The sequence below is a fragment of the Cebidichthys violaceus genome, unplaced genomic scaffold, assembly GCF_023349555.1.
Source record: "Cebidichthys violaceus isolate CVI_PGR_0920_01 unplaced genomic scaffold, fCebVio1.0.p SCAF_6, whole genome shotgun sequence".
NCBI lineage: Eukaryota > Metazoa > Chordata > Actinopteri > Perciformes > Stichaeidae > Cebidichthys > Cebidichthys violaceus.
In genome coordinates this window covers 5,262,484-5,280,440 of record NW_027176816.1, presented here as the reverse complement: position 1 = coordinate 5,280,440, position 17,957 = coordinate 5,262,484, and the positions used below count along the sequence as shown (strand labels likewise).

At 38.3% G+C, this 17,957-nt stretch overlaps 3 protein-coding genes and 3 non-coding genes across 8 annotated transcripts; 3 read left to right on the top strand and 3 right to left on the bottom strand.

The window, feature by feature from the left end:
* Positions 1–4,060: 4,060 nt before the first annotated feature.
* On the top strand, positions 4,061–8,236 carry fkbpl (FKBP prolyl isomerase like). 3 transcript variants are annotated; one of them, XM_068733763.1, is made up of 4 exons: positions 4,061–4,216; positions 6,178–6,254; positions 6,375–6,664; positions 7,355–8,236. In XM_068733763.1, the coding sequence occupies exons 1-4, from the start codon at positions 4,212–4,214 to the stop codon at positions 8,012–8,014; spliced, it is 1,032 nt and encodes a 343-aa protein (XP_068589864.1). In that variant the 5' UTR covers positions 4,061–4,211; the 3' UTR covers positions 8,015–8,236. The 3 variants fall into 3 exon arrangements, with proteins under 3 accessions (XP_068589864.1, XP_068589863.1, XP_068589862.1); XM_068733762.1 differs by having other exon boundaries at positions 6,107–6,254; XM_068733761.1 differs by having other exon boundaries at positions 6,102–6,254.
* A 162-nt stretch (positions 8,237–8,398) lies between these two features.
* trnaf-gaa (transfer RNA phenylalanine (anticodon GAA)) lies at positions 8,399–8,471 on the bottom strand. The gene has a single exon. It is a non-coding gene; the product is annotated as a tRNA-Phe (tRNA).
* Positions 8,472–9,141: 670 nt separating this feature from the next.
* ebp (EBP cholestenol delta-isomerase) lies at positions 9,142–10,756 on the bottom strand. The gene is made up of 5 exons (XM_068733075.1): positions 10,599–10,756; positions 10,018–10,330; positions 9,885–9,921; positions 9,677–9,807; positions 9,142–9,579 (listed from the first exon to the last, which is right to left on the bottom strand). The coding sequence occupies exons 2-5, from the start codon at positions 10,328–10,330 to the stop codon at positions 9,368–9,370; spliced, it is 693 nt and encodes a 230-aa protein (XP_068589176.1). The 5' UTR covers positions 10,599–10,756; the 3' UTR covers positions 9,142–9,367.
* A 646-nt stretch (positions 10,757–11,402) lies between these two features.
* On the bottom strand, positions 11,403–11,474 carry trnah-gug (transfer RNA histidin (anticodon GUG)). Its single transcript has one exon. It is a non-coding gene; the product is annotated as a tRNA-His (tRNA).
* A 2,324-nt stretch (positions 11,475–13,798) lies between these two features.
* Positions 13,799–13,870, top strand: trnae-uuc (transfer RNA glutamic acid (anticodon UUC)). Its single transcript has one exon. It is a non-coding gene; the product is annotated as a tRNA-Glu (tRNA).
* A 99-nt stretch (positions 13,871–13,969) lies between these two features.
* ccdc115 (coiled-coil domain containing 115) lies at positions 13,970–17,415 on the top strand. Its single transcript, XM_068732566.1, has 5 exons — positions 13,970–14,422; positions 15,037–15,140; positions 15,246–15,358; positions 15,442–15,633; positions 16,892–17,415. The coding sequence occupies exons 1-5, from the start codon at positions 14,303–14,305 to the stop codon at positions 17,029–17,031; spliced, it is 669 nt and encodes a 222-aa protein (XP_068588667.1). The 5' UTR covers positions 13,970–14,302; the 3' UTR covers positions 17,032–17,415.
* The last annotated feature ends 542 nt before the right edge of the window (positions 17,416–17,957 follow it).

Below are 17,957 nucleotides of genomic sequence, written 5' to 3'. Positions count from 1 at the left end.
CTGCCTTCACACTGAGTTTACATAGTGAAGTCTAAGCCTGTTGTCAGTGTCTCTCAGTATAAACAACAAACAGCCCAGAGGGAGTAAGACTAGCTACAGTTGAAGTGCTCGACACACTCACACCTACATGCTCGGACAACATTATGTGCAGCAGTCCCTCTCGCTGTGAGGGATAAACACCCCGTCGTGTGGCCTGATCTGTTTACGAGTTAGCCTCTGGCCGGCCAGGGTCGTGGAGGTTGTGTGTGTGTATGTGTGTATATATATATATATATATATATATATATATATATATATATATCTGTGTGTGTGTGTGTGTGTGTGCGCACGCGTGTGTGTGTGTGTGTGTGTGTGTGTGTGTGTGTGTCTCTATGAGTGTTTCGGAATGTGTGATGGAGGGATTACAGGCGAGCTGGCCACCGCTTTCATGAGGAAAAACACAAACACAGGCAGAATGTTAGACAAGCTTTAATGTTTAGTGCTTGTGGTGGAGTAATAAGTTTGTCTTCAAAGAATCCTGCTGTCTGTTCCTATTAAGAAAATGGCTACCATATCACTGATGAAAAGGAAAAGACCATTAGTTTATCACCTTCTCTCTCGTTCTCTCTCTCAGCCAGTAAATTGTGTTGATAGTCTCTGTGGTGGGATTGACATTCTCAGTTAGTTCCGCTGTGTGATCCTGCTGGTGGTCGGTCCATCCTTATCCACGTGGGAAAAGTCTCCACCCAAATCCACATCCATCCATCCATCCAGCCATCCATCCATCCATCCATCCATGCATCATTCTGTCTTTTTTTATATAATTTTTTTTATTTGGAAATATTGGCAGACACAGAATACAATAAACATGTACTTTGACTAATATTTCCATTGTTTTTCAGCTTTTTGTTAACATAGCATCATTATTTCTATCTATCTATCTATCTATCTATCTATCTATCTATCTATCTATCTATCTACCCACCCACCAACTGATCTATCTCTCTATTTGCTTTTTATCTCCTCTTCTGCTATCTGGAACAATTCTCACTTTTGTTCACCTGTCATACTCCACGTTTTCCCTGAATGACGCATGTTGGACCCAACTACTGGCAGGGTGCAACGCCCTTCTGGCGAACATTAAGCGGTCCACGAGCCCTGGGATACATGCTTCTGAAGTTACCCACTGGGATATTTCACAATAGGCCAGCTGGGAAGTCGGAGGGAGCCAAGCGGAAGGTGAAGGGGGTTGAAAGAGAGGGTCGATAGGAGAAGCAGAGGAGAAAGAGATGATATGGGTAACACATGGAGGAGGATTAAACAAGGGAAGGTTCTGTTTAGTGTGAGAACAGAGGAAAAAAGACATACAGATACACTATATGCTTACCTTTGTGTCATAAATGTTTAAAGGCATTTAGAAGTATTTGAAGCTTTAGAAACTTGATTGAAAAATTAATTTGAAATGCGGTACAAATTGAAAATATAAGCACTTGGAAAGAGTTAATTTAATAATTAAGAAATGTGACAATTACTGTGTCACTATTACGGCATGAAGCACCTGTAGCAGACAACATATTTGATCCTAAAACTATTAATTTATTTACATTATATCCTCAATTGATCGACCTTTTCAGTACATCTGTATTTAATAAAGCTAGTAAAAGGACTGCGATTAGAATGTGAAAGCTGGAAAAATTCACATCCTTCCATCCATCCATCCACATTTTCCCATGTATTTACTTTGTCTATCCTTCACACATCCAAGCGTTGAAATGCAAAATGAAATCTCTCACATTAATTTATTCCAGAGCAATAAAACACAGTTGAGGACGAGCCTTATATCCTCACTTATTCACTTTTGTCCATATTTTGGCTGCAGCTGAGTGCATGTGCTCACAGTACATTTGGGAGTAAGTGTTTGCTTCAAACGTTATGATGCACATGCTGCAAATCTGTTAGAGTTTATGAACATTTCAAATACCTCTTATTGCAAAATAACTGAAATTGAATTACATCACTCAGCCAGTGATACTGACAACATTGCACACTCTATGTACTAGCTGCCCAAGTAATGTCATGTTCATATTACTGGGAAGCCAGAGACCTCTACTGAAAAGTTGTGTTTTTCTTCTTTACCTAGTTCTTGGTGGAGTCTCTTCAAAGAGCCTCTCTTTATTGTAAGACAATGATGGTGACTGAGTAGGCCTTCATGTCTGCAAATTAGATTTAGGATGTTTCACTGCAGCACTTCTATTGTCTCGTATCATATGGTCTACAATGTTTTATTTTAGTGTCAAAATGTTTTCTACTCCAAACTATAGACGGACCAATATTGGATTTGTGAGGCCAATACTGATATCGATATTTGGGAATTTATCAAATCTGATAAGGGGCTGAGAGTAATTGTTTTAAACAACTACATAACATTACACAACACACAACATCCTATAGATTATTATTTAAGATTGTGACCAAGATAAATACTGAACAGATTATACTGGAACAAAGTTGCTAGTTAACCACCACAAAGAGAAAATACCTGTACACAGTACATATCTCTTTTTCATCATTCATTATTTTGCAATCTGCGGCCATAAAAAATCATCATACTCTGGTTATGTTGTTATTTGTTTAGCAACAGTTTGCTTTATGAGTAAGAACAGCAACTATAGATCAAGGTTAAATACTGCCATCTACTGAGATAAAGTACCACAACAGGATATGAAATGGACAACCTGGGCAATACCAATGTGGTCACAAATTTGTTTTTGTTCTATAAGACAAACAAAAGAGACTCATGTATATGAATCATTTCCTCACAAATCATATGTAAACATGATTTTTTTTTAACTCCCTAAAATTCCATTTTTGTGACCACGTTTTACAATTGATCTCAGCCTCATTTGGCTTTTCTGTCTTACAGAGCCAAATAACGTTCTATCAAGCATTTTACGAGCATATGAACATTTTTCATGATACGATTTTAATCATGGTAGTTGTAATAGTTATTCCTTTAATTCTTTGTTTCATGACGTAAGGATAAACTTAGAACTTTATGAACCTTTTCATAAACTCGGACACATATGAACCCTTCCATGAGATTCACCTCTTTATACCTAATACTATCAAGAGTGTAGCAAGTGTTTTACCGTGTTGACTGCTCATTAAGCTCATTAAGAGTCAAACAGGCCACATGTAGGAGGACAGATGGCATCTCAGATGACCTTCCTTTATCGCTCTCTCTCTCTCACTCTCTCTCTCTCTCTCACTCTCTCTCACACCATACACACACACACACACACACACACACACACACACACACACACACGCACATACACATATACAACACGTGTTGGTTGCCCAGTGTGGTATTCTTATGATAGAACTAATGGTCTCTAGTGTTGAAAAGATAGAGGCCTAAATCATAGTGAAAGGACAGATTAACACACAGGCCTTAAACACGAGTGGAACAAGTCAGAGGTCAATACTAACAGATAAGATATGTGCATATTTTGTTGAACACTTCATTTGACAAGACGGCACTTAAGCTTTGGCCCATAATTCACCAAGCATAAAAAAACACTTAAGCATCTTTTTTCTTTTAAAACATGCTTTATGTTTGAGTGTTGAGAATATAGATTGTGTTAAATGCGCCTACGCTACTGTAGGCAGAAATCTGGGGAGAAAATGTATGTGGGCCAAAGCAAAAAGAATTTGGGGGCAGAAATCAGCTTCACTGATAAAAGTTAAAACCACTAAAACAGCCTCCATTTCAAGCTGTTTTTACTGCAACTTGAAGTTTAACTTTAGCCTATGTTTAAACTTTCTCCTCTTTTGCTGCCTTTTCACCATCATCTTTGTCTCCACCTGCTGAAAGACAAGAGCAGTAGCTTACAGACAGACGACACATAAAATGGATGGGTTGCAATTTCTAGAGGGTAATATCATGGATATTTACGTGACAGAAATAAAATGACACAGGAAAAGAGTTTTTTTACACTCCGGTACAGTGGATGGCGGTAATGCTACGAGCTGGCGTCGCACCCGTCATTACACACGAAGAAGAAGCGTTAATGAAGAAGAAGAAGAAGAAGAAGAAGAAGAAGAAGAAGAAGAAGAAGAAGAAGAAGAAGAAGAAGAAGAGTACCTCTCGTTTGTTTATATTGTAACCATCTGACAGTTTATTACTTTCTGATTAAGGGGATTATTTATACTTCGTGTCAGGATTGTGTATGAGGTGAGATATATGCATTTTAATTACGTTTAGCACTTAACTCCGTTACAGCTCAGATTATGTAGAGTAGGTCAGTTGTTTTTGATTGCCGCGCCATAAAGCTAGCTAACGTTACCTGATGCTAAGGTGTTTCTGTTAACCACTGTGTTATCCACGGGCTAGCATTAGCTACGTGAATGCACTACGTAAAGTAGTGTTGTAGCCTAACGTTACATATTCGTTTTAGCAACGGTCACGATGAAACTAGAGACCCTCAAAACCCAGTTATTTTACTGTACTTAACTTTCTCTGTGTTTTTGAATAATTTATATGAAATAAAACCAACGTTGGCTTGGTGATGTATTAAGCTAGCTGACTAACGTTACATGTTTGTAACTCAACTCAGGGTGCGAACATGGTTAACTACGTTTGAATACTGGTTGTAAATCGCTCAATATTCTTCACAACAAAACTGTAGCTTAACTACAGTTCAACTATAGTGTTAACTGTTAACTGTTAACTATAGTGTTAACTGTTGACTGTAGTGTTAACTGTATACTATAGTGTTAACTGTTGACTATAGTGTTAACTGTTGACTATAGTCTATACTATAGTGTTAACTGTATACTATAGTGTTAACTGTATACTATAGTGTTAACTGTTGACTATAGTGTTAACTGTTGACTATAGTGTTAACTGTTGACTATAGTCTATACTATAGTGTTAACTGTATACTATAGTGTTAACTGTATACTATAGTGTTAACTGTTGACTATAGTGTTAACTGTTAACTATATGTTAGTGTTAACTGTTTACTATAGTGTTAACTGTTAACTATAGTGTTAACTGTTTACTATAGTGTTAACTGTTAACTATAGTGTTAACTGTTGACTGTAGTGTTAACTGTATACTATAGTGTTAACTGTTGACTATAGTGTTAACTGTTGACTATAGTCTATACTATAGTGTTAACTGTTAACTATAGTGTTAACTGTATACTATAGTGTTAACTGTTGACTATAGTGTTAACTGTATACTATAGTGTTAACTGTTGACTATAGTCTATACTATAGTGTTAACTGTTAACTATAGTGTTAACTGCATACTATAGTGTTAACTGTTGACTATAGTGTTAACTGTTAACTATAGTGTTAACTGTATACTATAGTGTTAACTGTTGACTATAGTCTATACTATAGTGTTAACTGTTAACTATAGTGTTAACTGCATACTATAGTGTTAACTGTTGACTATAGTGTTAACTGTTAACTATAGTGTTAACTGTATACTATAGTGTTAACTGTTGACTATAGTGTTAACTGTTGACTATAGTGTTAACTGTTAACTATATGTTAGTGTTAACTGTTGACTATAGTGTTAACTGTTGACTATAGTGTTAACTGTATACTATAGTGTTAACTGTTGACTATAGTCTATACTATAGTGTTAACTGTTAACTATAGTGTTAACTGCATACTATAGTGTTAACTGTTGACTATAGTGTTAACTGTTAACTATAGTGTTAACTGTATACTATAGTGTTAACTGTTGACTATAGTGTTAACTGTTGACTATAGTGTTAACTGTTAACTATATGTTAGTGTTAACTGTTGACTATAGTGTTAACTGTTGACTATAGTGTTAACTGTTTACTATAGTGTTAACTGTTAACTATAGTCTGTTGACTATAGTGTTAACTGTTAACTGTAGTGTTAACTGTTGACTATAGTGTTAACTGTTAACTATAGTCTGTTGACTATAGTGTTAACTGTTTACTATAGTGTTAACTGTTAACTGTAGTGTTAACTGTTGACTGTAGTGTTAACTGTTAACTATAGTGTTAACTGTTAACTATAGTCTGTTGACTATAGTGTTAACTGTTAACTATAGTGTTAACTGTTTGCTATAGTGAAGATGGATCCTGGTCAACCGTTTCAAACACTGCATGGCGACGATGTCACCTCTTGGGTGTCTGTGTGTCCCAGAGGCCTCTGGAAAGTCCAGCAGAAGCAAACACACAGAGGGAGTCAACAGACTGTTTCTAATGCTGGAGATGGTGCATGTATGATGATTTTCTATTACTTTATTCCTCAAAAATAAATGATACATTGTGAATCCACATTTGGAGAATATAACTGTATTTAGTATTGTAGCACACATAATTTCTCTTTGCCTCTTTCAGCATGTTCATCCAGTAGCTGTCCAAGGTTGGGTTCACTGTGTCAAGTCCGAGTGCGGCTCAAAGCTGGCCCGGATAAAGCAGAGAGTTTAGTATCTGAAAATGGAAATGAGGGTCAGTCAGTCCAACCTGACCAATGCGTCACAGAGACAGAGGCCACAGCCTTCCCAAGATGCCAGGACTCTGTGTTGCAGGTCCCACTGGGTGACTGGACTACATTGAGGCTGGGAGAGGGTCAGTGCGACATCACAGAGGCATGTGTGGAGGGGATGAGAGCGGGAGAGAAGTGTGAGGTAAGAGAACTGGAATTATAATCCAATGTCATTGTTTCGGCACATTTTAGTGACACAAATTATATGCAAAAGCTGACAAAAATCCATCACTATGATCATTAGATTTTAATTTTACATATGGAAAGAGTATGTGATATTTGCAATATCCTGACATATAGTGACAGCTTAGAGCCACTGGTGGGAGAGGGTTTTCCCTCTGAATACTACTTGCCTCGGGTTTATGATCTAAATTGGAGCACTTGGAGTAGGCTTTGTAATGACTTTGGTCATGTCAGATGATGCTATCAGGTCCCCCTCTACGCCTGAAAATTGAAACATGGAATGCTGATATTTTTGATGAGGTGTGACATAAAAGGTACTTTGAATACTTTGAGACTGTATATGTTTTGTTTTTTTACTTGAGTGCACTCAATATTTTCAGTAAGCTATTTAGCTTTGATTTGAAGGGTAGTAAACTGTTAAAAATACACCTTGTTGGGATTTTAATGTTAACAGCAAAGGATGTGGTGCAGACCAGGTGCCTAAAAAGAAAATTCTGGATGTTTCATATCTCAATTTGGTCCGAATTTGCCAGTGCTCCATGAAGCCTTTTTGTTGTTGAATATGGATTGCAGGCTTATAAGTTACACATAGTATTTTCAAGCATGTGCAAGTACAAAGCCACTCTAATCATTGTGTTTTGCTTCTCAGATACTGATTTCTCCAGTGGGAAGTGGACCAGATGTCCCCCATCCTGCTGATGAAAACCTACCTTTATGTGCCACGATTGAACTCAAAGCTTTCACACCAGGCAAGGAATCCTGGGAGATGTCTCCTGTCGAAAAGTGTCAGTGGGTGAAGAGACACAAAGAGAGGGGCGGAGTGAGATTCAGGAGCGGGGATGTTTGGGGAGCAGCAGACAGCTACAGCCGGGCCCTCAAACTTCTCATCACTCTCCATGGCCATGTGAAAGAGGTGGAGATGAAAGGACAAGAAGCAGAGGAGCAGAGAGACACAGACACTGGTGATCAACTACAGCAACTTCCTTCAGCTAATGAATTTAAAACCATTAAAGCAGAGCTCCACTCAAACATGTCCTTGTGCCAGCTCAAATTGAACCAACCACAGCGGGCCAAGGCCAGTGCGACTAAAGCTACTCATCTGGAACCGAGTGGGGCTAAAGCCTGGTACCGGAGGGGCCAAGCCTGCCAGATGTTGAATGAGCTGGAGGAGGCCAGGCAGGCATTTAAGAAACTGTTGGAGCTACAGCCAGAATCACCTGCTGCTCTGAAGGCACTTAAAGACATAGCAAGTAAAGAGAAAGAGATAAATGCACAGTTGGGGCTTAGACTCAGCAAAATGTTCAGCTGATGATGATGAAATATTTCCCATTTATTACCAGATGTTATCTGTAGAGTGGTATGTTTCTCCTCATGATTCACCATTTAATTAAAGTATGTGTACAGCAACTACATCAGCTCAGAAGTAATGCTATCAATCTGTGAATGCACATTTTTTTCCCCAACGCATTGCTTCATGTGTATGAGATGCCTGAATGCAACTTAAAAGTAAAAAAAACATGTCAAAAACTTATTTTGGAGGAATTAATGTGATTTTTCTGGTTCAATGAGATCATAGTATTCCGTGAGTGCAATACATGAAATAACCTCGTCAGTTCTTCTAGTGGACCACAAGGTGCCAGGCTTTGTCACGTCTTCTAAAACTTGAATTACTCCACATGGCTGTGAGTCAAAATGCCGAAACCCGGGATCGAACCAGGGACCTTTAGATCTTCAGTCTAACGCTCTCCCAACTGAGCTATTTCGGCCCGGTGAGATTTGTGGGTATCCATTAATTCTTGTTCATGCATATACGCACAGGATTGCTGTAGTTTAATTATGTAGTGCGAAAACACGCATATTGAGTATGATTATGTCTTTACCAGGAGGGGAACTCTGTTTGTAGTTCTTAAAATTTCAAGTTCAGAATTTCTAAAACGTAACTTTATCAAATTAAACTTTTTTTTTTTTTACCACCTGAATACATTCAAATTGGTGTTTTCTTTATATTTCCGTTTAGTAAAACAATACAGCACCCATTAACTTAGTTGTGCATCTACTTCCTTATCATTTATTTATTAAGACAGACCATATTTGTTTAGAAAAGTCTGCATTGCATTAAAAGATAACGTTTCATGTTACATCACTGCACTAGATTATGAATTATCTCAAAGGTCGCAACTGGCATCGCGACCGTAATGACATGAATTACTTTACACCAGCCGACTAAATGCTTAAGATGGGGTAAACTCCGAGGTCACATTTCATATAAGAACCTGTATTTACATGAGTACTTCATTTAAATACTAAGTTCCATGTCAAAGAGGCACTGTATGACACCTAAGGCAGTGTTCACTCCATTCATGAAGTTGTGTAAAATGTTTACAAAATGCAGATGCTATTGCCCCTCTCCCCAAGGCCCCACAAACAAAATGCAGCTTTATTATTGAACAAAAATTTAAGCTTTATTGTTGTAAACACAAGGAACAAATTACACTTTAAAATGAAGCTCTAAGTGTACAGGCACAACAGGACACACTATAACCAACTCCAAACAATCATTTATTTATTATGTTCCATCTTTGAACGTAGTGCTTTCCCAAGTGGTTCCCTTGTGCCTCATGTAGTAAGTGTCCTACAGTCCCACAGTAAACTCTTCCTGTTGTCACTTCCTCTTAGACTTTGTGTTGTCCGTGTGTGTCTGCGCTGCTGACAGCTGTCTCCATGCATCCACAATGAGCACAAGCGGTATGATGATCCACAGCACGTTCATGAACACAAAGTAGAACCAGAAGTAGACCGGGTGTCCCATCTCACTGTGAGCATAACCGTCTCTGTGCTCAGTGTAGAAGTAAAGCACTGCTCCGTACAGCTGACCTGGAATCAGATTATGCGATAAAACCCATCATGTAAATATGGAAACAACAAGTAATTTGAGTAAGTGACGAGTTTTGTTTTAATTATACCTTCTTACCTAATGAAATGATGAGTTGCAGAACAAATCTGTAGGGCTTCTTAGTTAAGAAGGCGTAGACAGCCCAAAAGCTGAAAGGTCCCCATAACCATGCAGTCACAGTCTCCATACAGACAGTGAAGTTATCCGCTCTAGAAATATGCAGGCAATTAGTTACAGCTTTATTCCTTATTTATTATAAGAAAGTTCTATAAAAAGATGAACTCACATTACATATCGACTGTCTCCTTTGGAGTACTCTTTCCCTATGAGAGAAAATGTAAAACATATTGACTCATGTAGACTGCACCATCACAGTTCATACACTTTTCTCAACTTGTTTTTATCTTGTTTGTACTCACACAGCTGTGACAGGAAGCTCTGGTCTCCTGGAATAATATCATAATACAGTGAGAACCATCCCTCAATGACGCCATGGATGAAACCACAAACGGCGAACCAGCACACAGCCAGACGCCTCCATGTCCCCAGCCTGCCGGTGTTCCCTCTCTGTCCGGTGATCAGCCAGGTCACCAGCAGAAACAGCCCAGACACAGAAAACAGGAACACCAGAATCTCTGACATAGATCGGTCATTGGCCACATAGGTGGGGATCAATAGGTCCCGTGGCCAGTAGGGATGAAGAACTCCAGTTGCTGATGTGCTAGCCATCATCTGTTTCAAGAAAGGGTGGTCAACACTCTTAATCCACAGTATAGTTTAATATTGATTGATTTCAACATTGTGATATTAAAGATTATGCACATACATTAGTTAGTTTAATTGAAAAATGAGCACTTTATGCTTTGTAGCCTACTGCACTGCACTGAACGTCAGTCCTTTCTCACACATTTACAAACTATGTTTTTAGAGTACAGATTGTATAAAGTCAAGGAGCTCAATAGCAGACAAAACAAATAACGCATGTGTATTTTAAGCTTACCAGTGATACTACCAGAACGGGTGTCCAGACGCACAGAGTTTAACCTCTGTATTGAATAAAGAGTGTTAGATAAATAAAAAAATATGAATATCTCGGAGATCCAATAGTCCAAATCTGACTAAGTGCATGCCCTGTCAGCGGAGATACACTCAAAAGCGGAACTCACTAGAGCAGGAGGCGGGTACTTGTGATTTCAAAGACCAATCACACGGCTGTATTCATGGGGCTAGCAGCACATGCGATCTGTTGGTCCATTGATTGGCTTTTCATCTCGGATCATGGACGTTGTCGTTTGCCACAACCAATAAAATGCGTCGTTTGCTCCAAAATACCGTCCCAGCTCTTCGTGACAAAGTTACAAGATATTTCAACATTGTAAGTAAGTATGTTGCATTTGAAAATGAATGCTTTTGCAGTGAACTATTTGCAACTAACTTTCACTTTGACGTGGCTGTTCAAGGTTACAGAGCACTTTGCAGAAATGAGTGAAAGCAACATCTATGACATTTCTGCTCAATTAAAATTGTCCAAACGGCCTGAAAACTAACTCAAGTCCCCGAATTAAAATACACAGGCAACCCACTCAAAATGAGATATGATCGAAAATATCAACTGTTGTGTCATTGGCTGTTTAACTGGGCGATCAGCTGATTAATAATTGTCATGTTCAGCTCTATTCTTGCATTTTTACGCGAATCGGTCGCTATACCTTTATTTTTACGGCTTGGGAGGACACTTTTTTATAAATGCTGTGTTGAAGTTTATAAAAAAGTGTCCTCCCAAGCCGTGTCAGGGAATCAACCCTGCCGTGACCCGGATTCGAACCGGGGTTGCTGCGGCCACAACGCAGAGTACTAACCACTATACGATCACGGCGAGCTACGGGGAGTTGTGTTGTCAGGCTTCGTAATGGGCTTTATAATGCTGGTGCCAATGCTGCTGGACGTTGGTGTTGTTTCCTCGTGAAAAGCTGTCTTCCGTTAGTTAGCCGAGGTACTTCATGTTTGTTAAACTGTGAGACAACAAGTGAGAAGTGGACATTTTGTATCGCTTTTTCCTCCCTGCGCTGGCTTGCTACTTTGTTGAATAATGGCTCTGTCCCGGAGAACCGGAAGAGAGACATCGGTGCAGTAACGCTGATATGCTGGAGAAGAAAACTAAAAGAACTAAACGTCTGTGGATATGGAGGAATGGCTACCAATGGATCATTTCATACTCTTTTCAAGGAGCTTTATCCAATGATACACCGGCGAGTGCGTTCTGGGCAAATACAAAAAAACACTTTGTTCCCAAAAGATAAATACAATATTACATTTCTTACAGTTCCTACCTTGTGACATGAGTATAAAATTGCAGCCTGATGTATGATTGTCTATTTGCTAACAGCTCTGATTATCATTCCCATTATATTTAAAAATGAATGAACATTTGTTTCTCAACAGATATGTGTGTCTACTATACTTTACAACATGTAAATATTTAGTTTTTAGCCTACATTCCAGGCTCCAGGGCCCCATTCCTCGTACGTGGTTCAACTAAGTCAATCAAATGTCCTATTAGCCAGCTTAAATTAACCCGATGATTAAAGTCAGGCTATCTCGGTTTCTCAAAGGCTGATCCGCGCTCAAGCAATCTCATTAATTCGAACCAGACTTCAGTTATCAGGATAATTGCGAGTGCCTGTCCTACTTCAAAAGAGGGAAGCGTTGATCACCGAAACTATAATTTTCTAACAGTACAATGGCAAATAAACTTTAAGAAAGAGCCTCTTTTTTCTCCGCTGACGAGCAGGAGACGATCATGAACACATATGAGGAATTGAAGACCATAATTGTGGCAAAATCTAACACCGCCAACGCTGCGAGGGCTAGATAAGAAGCATGACAAAATATCGCAGACAAGTTAAATGCGTAAGTGTTGGGACAATGTATAGGCTTCCTCATCACCCCAATCAATCAGATTATATTTCTTTAAATGTGCCTGCTGGCAGTAGACTTAATGGAATGCATCATCGAATGAGATCTTGCTAGCGAAAATAATTATCTCAACTCCCCAAGATGGGACTTGTAGATAAAAACAAGCCCAAAGAGTATCTAATTGATACAAATGAATAGATACTTATGAGGATATATGTACTGTATGCGCTTATGTATCATGTACTATATTTGTGAATATACATGCTATGGTGTACTAATAACACTGTCATATAATTATGAGTGCTTTCAAACCCCATGTAGTTGGAATCCAGCCATCAAGAGGACATGGGAGCAAGTAAAAACTAAGCACAAAAACATTATTCAGCAGCGGCTTTCTCGATGTTCTCTGCATCGCCAACGCTGTACAAAAATGTACCACTCGCAAAAAAGCGCAAGGCTATGCATACAGTCTGTGAGACAGTCAATGCTCGGCTGCGGCGTGTGGTGTTCGCAATGTATGGCTCGAGAAGGTCTTGTAAATAAATGATTCCTTTTAGGCAGAATCGATAGCGCTCGTATAGGAAGTCATCATGATGTGATAACGGATCTTGGCGATCTCGAAGAACTCTCTCCCTATAAAACGCCAATCTAACTAATATCGCTCCTTCATCAATGGGATCCCTAAGGAAGGGAGCTGCCATTTTTTCCCGGGGGAGTGGCAATCTTATCCAGCTAAGTTAAGTTAGCCTGCGCTGGAGCAGGTTCAAGTTTATGGATTTGTTGCTATGGTGATTTTGCCAAACTTGCTTTGTGGAACCGAAAAGCCTGACTTATGTAATCTTATCCTGAAAATTATCCGGCTAACTCAGTTAGCCAGGTACGAGGAACGGGGCCCAGGTATGGTGGAGGAATGACTCACTTCACAAACACAGACACAAGGCTTCGTTCCAAATCGCAGGCTTTTTCATTTTACTTTAAGTACTGCTACATGCAGTATGCATTCAATTGCGACATACAACCAGCTTTTAACATGGCGCCATGAACTTTGACCCTCTTGCTCATATATCTGTTGCACAAATGATTGTGGGTCAGAAAAGAAAAGCTGGCTTGAATACTGCCAACTGTGATTGGATGGAGCAAAACATTCAATTTGGCATACTGCATTTAACATATACATTGGGACGCAATCCTTAGAGCACTCGATTTGTCTTCCTAGAAACTAGGTCATCTTTGCCGTCAGTTAGCCAGAACTTTAAAACAAAAAGGTGGTATTTGGAAGTGTCTTCCCATATGGTCTAGCGGTTAGGATTCCTGGTTTTCACCCAGGCGGCCCGGGTTCGACTCCCGGTATGGGAACACAGTTTTTGTTCTTCTTTAACTTCATTTTTTTTTAATCCGTTACAAGCCTTAGTTAATAATAAATAACGCTGACAGTCAGGCTGTTATATGACCTGTTTGTCATGAAACGATTCTTCGTTTACGCAATATAATAGCTGGCTTTGTTATTAATATTGCTGATTGTCATTGACATATTAACAAATTCCTTCAAATGTTGTAATGCTATACCTTCAAAACTGTAATACTGATAAAGTTACATGATTTCGTTGTTTTACTGCGTTGTGTATGGACGTGTGATGTGTATCACGTGACGCTGTATGTCACATGACAATACACGGAAGCGGTAGACGTCTTGGGTCATCGCAGTCTCTTTGAACGACTGATTGCTAGTGGAAGCGACGGCAGTAAAGACTGTTTGAGAAAGTATCTGAGTTACTACAACAAGTCGACATGGGTGTGTCCGAATTGGAGGAATCTTCTGTGTTGCTGGACGAAAAACTGCTCCGTTTCATGGACCAGCTTGAGTTACTAGAGGAGAAACGAGCCACTCTCAACTCTCTCATAGAGCAGGTACCGTTAACCTAGCACACACAAAACACTGGAGCAGGAGTTTGATTTGTAATTTCCTTCTATCAAGCTTCCCACTGTCAAGACATCCAGCCTATCTTTGTCTAAATGTGTAATCATGAATGTGTAAGCCCTTTGAAATCAAGCCAAAACAGCAATCTTTGGTAATGTATTAAGTGTTCCAAAAAATAGTAGCTTTAGCCTCACACATGTAAGGATTTGCTGGTTTTTGCATTATACTAATATAGCAAACTGAATATCTGTTGATCAAACAAAAGAAATTATACTATTTCAGCTTAGGCTCTGGGGAAATTGTGATGGGCAATATTTTACTATTTTTTTAAATTGTACCTACCAAACGATTGCCTGAGAAAATAAGTGTCAGATAATAAAGATGAAGATGTTAGCTGCAGCCCTACTGTAATGCATACTTTACAGTAAAATGATTCCTGCAACAACCAGCATCAACCTTGCCCAAGTGGTTTTTCCAATGCATATTGTCAAATGTAAGTGCATGTAACACATAACTATTTTTTTATTTTGATTGAATGCTTTTATTTTATCCTGGATCCTCTTTCCCTGCTTACCATTAAGTTCCTATTTCATGTTCCCCACAGGGATGGTTTTCTATGTCCAAGGCTAGATATTCGATGGGAAACAAACACGTCTCTCCACTTCAGTATGCGAGTGAGATAGAGCCACTGGTCTGTGTTCATGCCAAGTGAGGAATTAGTCATGTTTCACAGACAATAATGCTCCCAATACATTTTTGTTTCCTGGAGTTGATTAACTATCAATATTTGTGACTTTTACTTGTGTGTTACAGAACTCTGGACAGTGGTGAGGTGGATTTCTGCACAGAAAGGGTGACACAAAAATGTTGTAATGAGGTTGGAAAAGATGACGGGTCAATAGAGGATATTGGACCTCAAGAAGAAGGTGAGTCTGCCATAGGCCATGTGGTGATAGAAAAATAAATGTTAATAAACATTTTTGATTCATTAAATTATGTGGGTTCGTAGGTGTCAGGAGAAGAATCAAACCAAAAAAGGATATTGCAGAGAAAGAGGCAAGTGAGGAAACAAGCAGTGAGAAGGCTCCTGAAGTTACTCCAGTAAGAAAAAGTGACCAGAATCCTCAGCAAGATCCACTGAAATGGTTTGGGATTTTGGTGCCGCAATCTCTCAAACATGCACAGTCGTCATTTAAGCAAGGTATGTTACATTCCCAAAAGATTATATACTTTCTTTTGGTTTTGATTTAAAGCAGTCAGGCATTCCCTCTGCTAATGTGATTTCTTTAGAATATAGCAAAGATTAGGTCATCATTTTGATTTGATATGTACACACTAGATACTGATAGCAGTGTGTACATATCAAATCAAAATGAAATGTACCGGAACAACAATGTTTCCACAGTTGTTTTTCCTGAGATTCTTGAGGAAACTCTGAGAACTCCACTTATTACAACTTAAGAAAACACATGCTTCACCAATTCAACAAAACATATATGGAACATTTACAAAAATGCTGCAAAGAAATAAAACAGACAAAGTGTGATACACATTCTGCAATTTGAAAACACAGGCTGTAGATTACAAAACACATTGCAGATACAGAAAACTCTTATGTAACACACGTATGTTGATTCCCTGTAAATAATGTTTGGTGAGGTGTTGAGCTAACAATTTATATCAGTTCATTTTAACAATGACTGCAGAATCTAGATATTAAATTACATTACAGTCATTTAGCAGACGCTTTTATCCAAAGTGAATTACAATAAGTGTATTCAACATAGCATTCAAATATGTTTGGTATGTGTTAACCTTATTACCCCATTTCAAATAAACTGACTAAATACAGTTTATTAGTTTGCCTTGGTTACAGACTAACCTAGCCTATATTTGTAGCATCTTTTGTTACACGACATACAATTTGTGTTATCAGATTGGTGAAGATGCTTTCTTCATTTGAATTCTTTATTTCCTGAGATGCAGTGCATGAGCTCTCAGGGCCACATTGGGTTCTTGTTTGTATTCAACACGTAGGAGTCTTATGTATGCATAATTACATGTGTTTACTCACAACAATAGCCTCAATGCCATTTTGGTATGGATGGAAGAATACATTTGGATAAAGGGTAAAGAAATTGAAGATCTTATTGTCCTGTTGCCACAGATTAAGTCATTTTAATCAAAGTCTGAACTTGAGAATGTGACATTTTCTTTAAACAAAAAATAAAATGTATGAATTTATTTACGAGCAACTACTATAAGTACAAAAAACCCAACCTGCAAATGACATGACTCTCCTAATTAGGCATATAGGGAGAACATTGTAATTGTATAGGTGATAAGTATTTGTATGCATGTGTGCAAGATGAAACCTCTGACACAGTTGTTAGTGTACTACTGCCAACTCCTTTTTCATCATCCTTCATCTCCTCTCCTCTTTTTCTGTCACATTACAGTTATAGAGCTGTCAGCTGAGATTGCAACCCTTCAGACTGCCATTTTGAACACCAGACAGGAGCTGAAGCACAGTATGAAGGACAAACGCACTCTCCTGGAGGAAGCTTCAGCAACCCAGTTGGACAGGGTGGCAGACTAAATAACTCGTACTCTTAATGCTTAAGGGCCAATTATATTCAACAGCGATCTTCCCGGTGAAGTTCTGTAATGACTCAATGTCTAAATAGTAATAGATTACGTTTGCCTGTGCGTTTTGACTGTCTCACTCATCAATGTGTGACCTGTTTGAGATGGACCTGTTTGTGAATGCTGTCTTTTAGTATTTATTTTAAATACATTTTGAGTTGTAGACTGTCAAATGAATTTAAACAGAACCTGTTTGATTCTTTTCAATTAATGGCACCCTTTAAAGGATTTATAAATTGCAATTATCAAATGTATTAATTGATAATTTACTAATACTTAATAGATCAATTTTGAAAAATAAATAAAAACCAGTTGTTGGTTGCCAGATTGTGAAATATCCTTTGAATGGTGTTAAATATATATATTTTTAATTTGATAGTAATGCAGTATACGTTTTTGGTAATCCATTAATACATCCTAAATAACTTGTTAATAAATGTACTGTGGTCCAGATCCTCTGCAGGCATTTACCAGAAAACATATTTATCAGCATAACAATAATTTCAATAATTAATCAATAGATTTCAAAAGTTAGTTTGTTTCTGCCTGTTGATTGTATTAATCTCTGTTTCTTTCTGTTGTTTGTGTTTTATTGCGTTTTATTCACATTGTTTTATTATTTTTGAAAAGTGCAGAATCAATTAAATTGCTTATAACTGATTTGTAAAACAATGGTAAACGTCTTATTAACCATTATTTACAACCTCTTATCCCTTTACAAACGCGGCCTTTTTAGAGAGCAGCACCAAATTGTCTTTAATGTTATCACCATGTATATACAATAGGCTATGTAGCCAGACCTAAACAATTTATACAGCTAGTTGACATCTGTCACATTCAGATAAAATATTTACCTTGACAGACAATCCGTTGAACTTG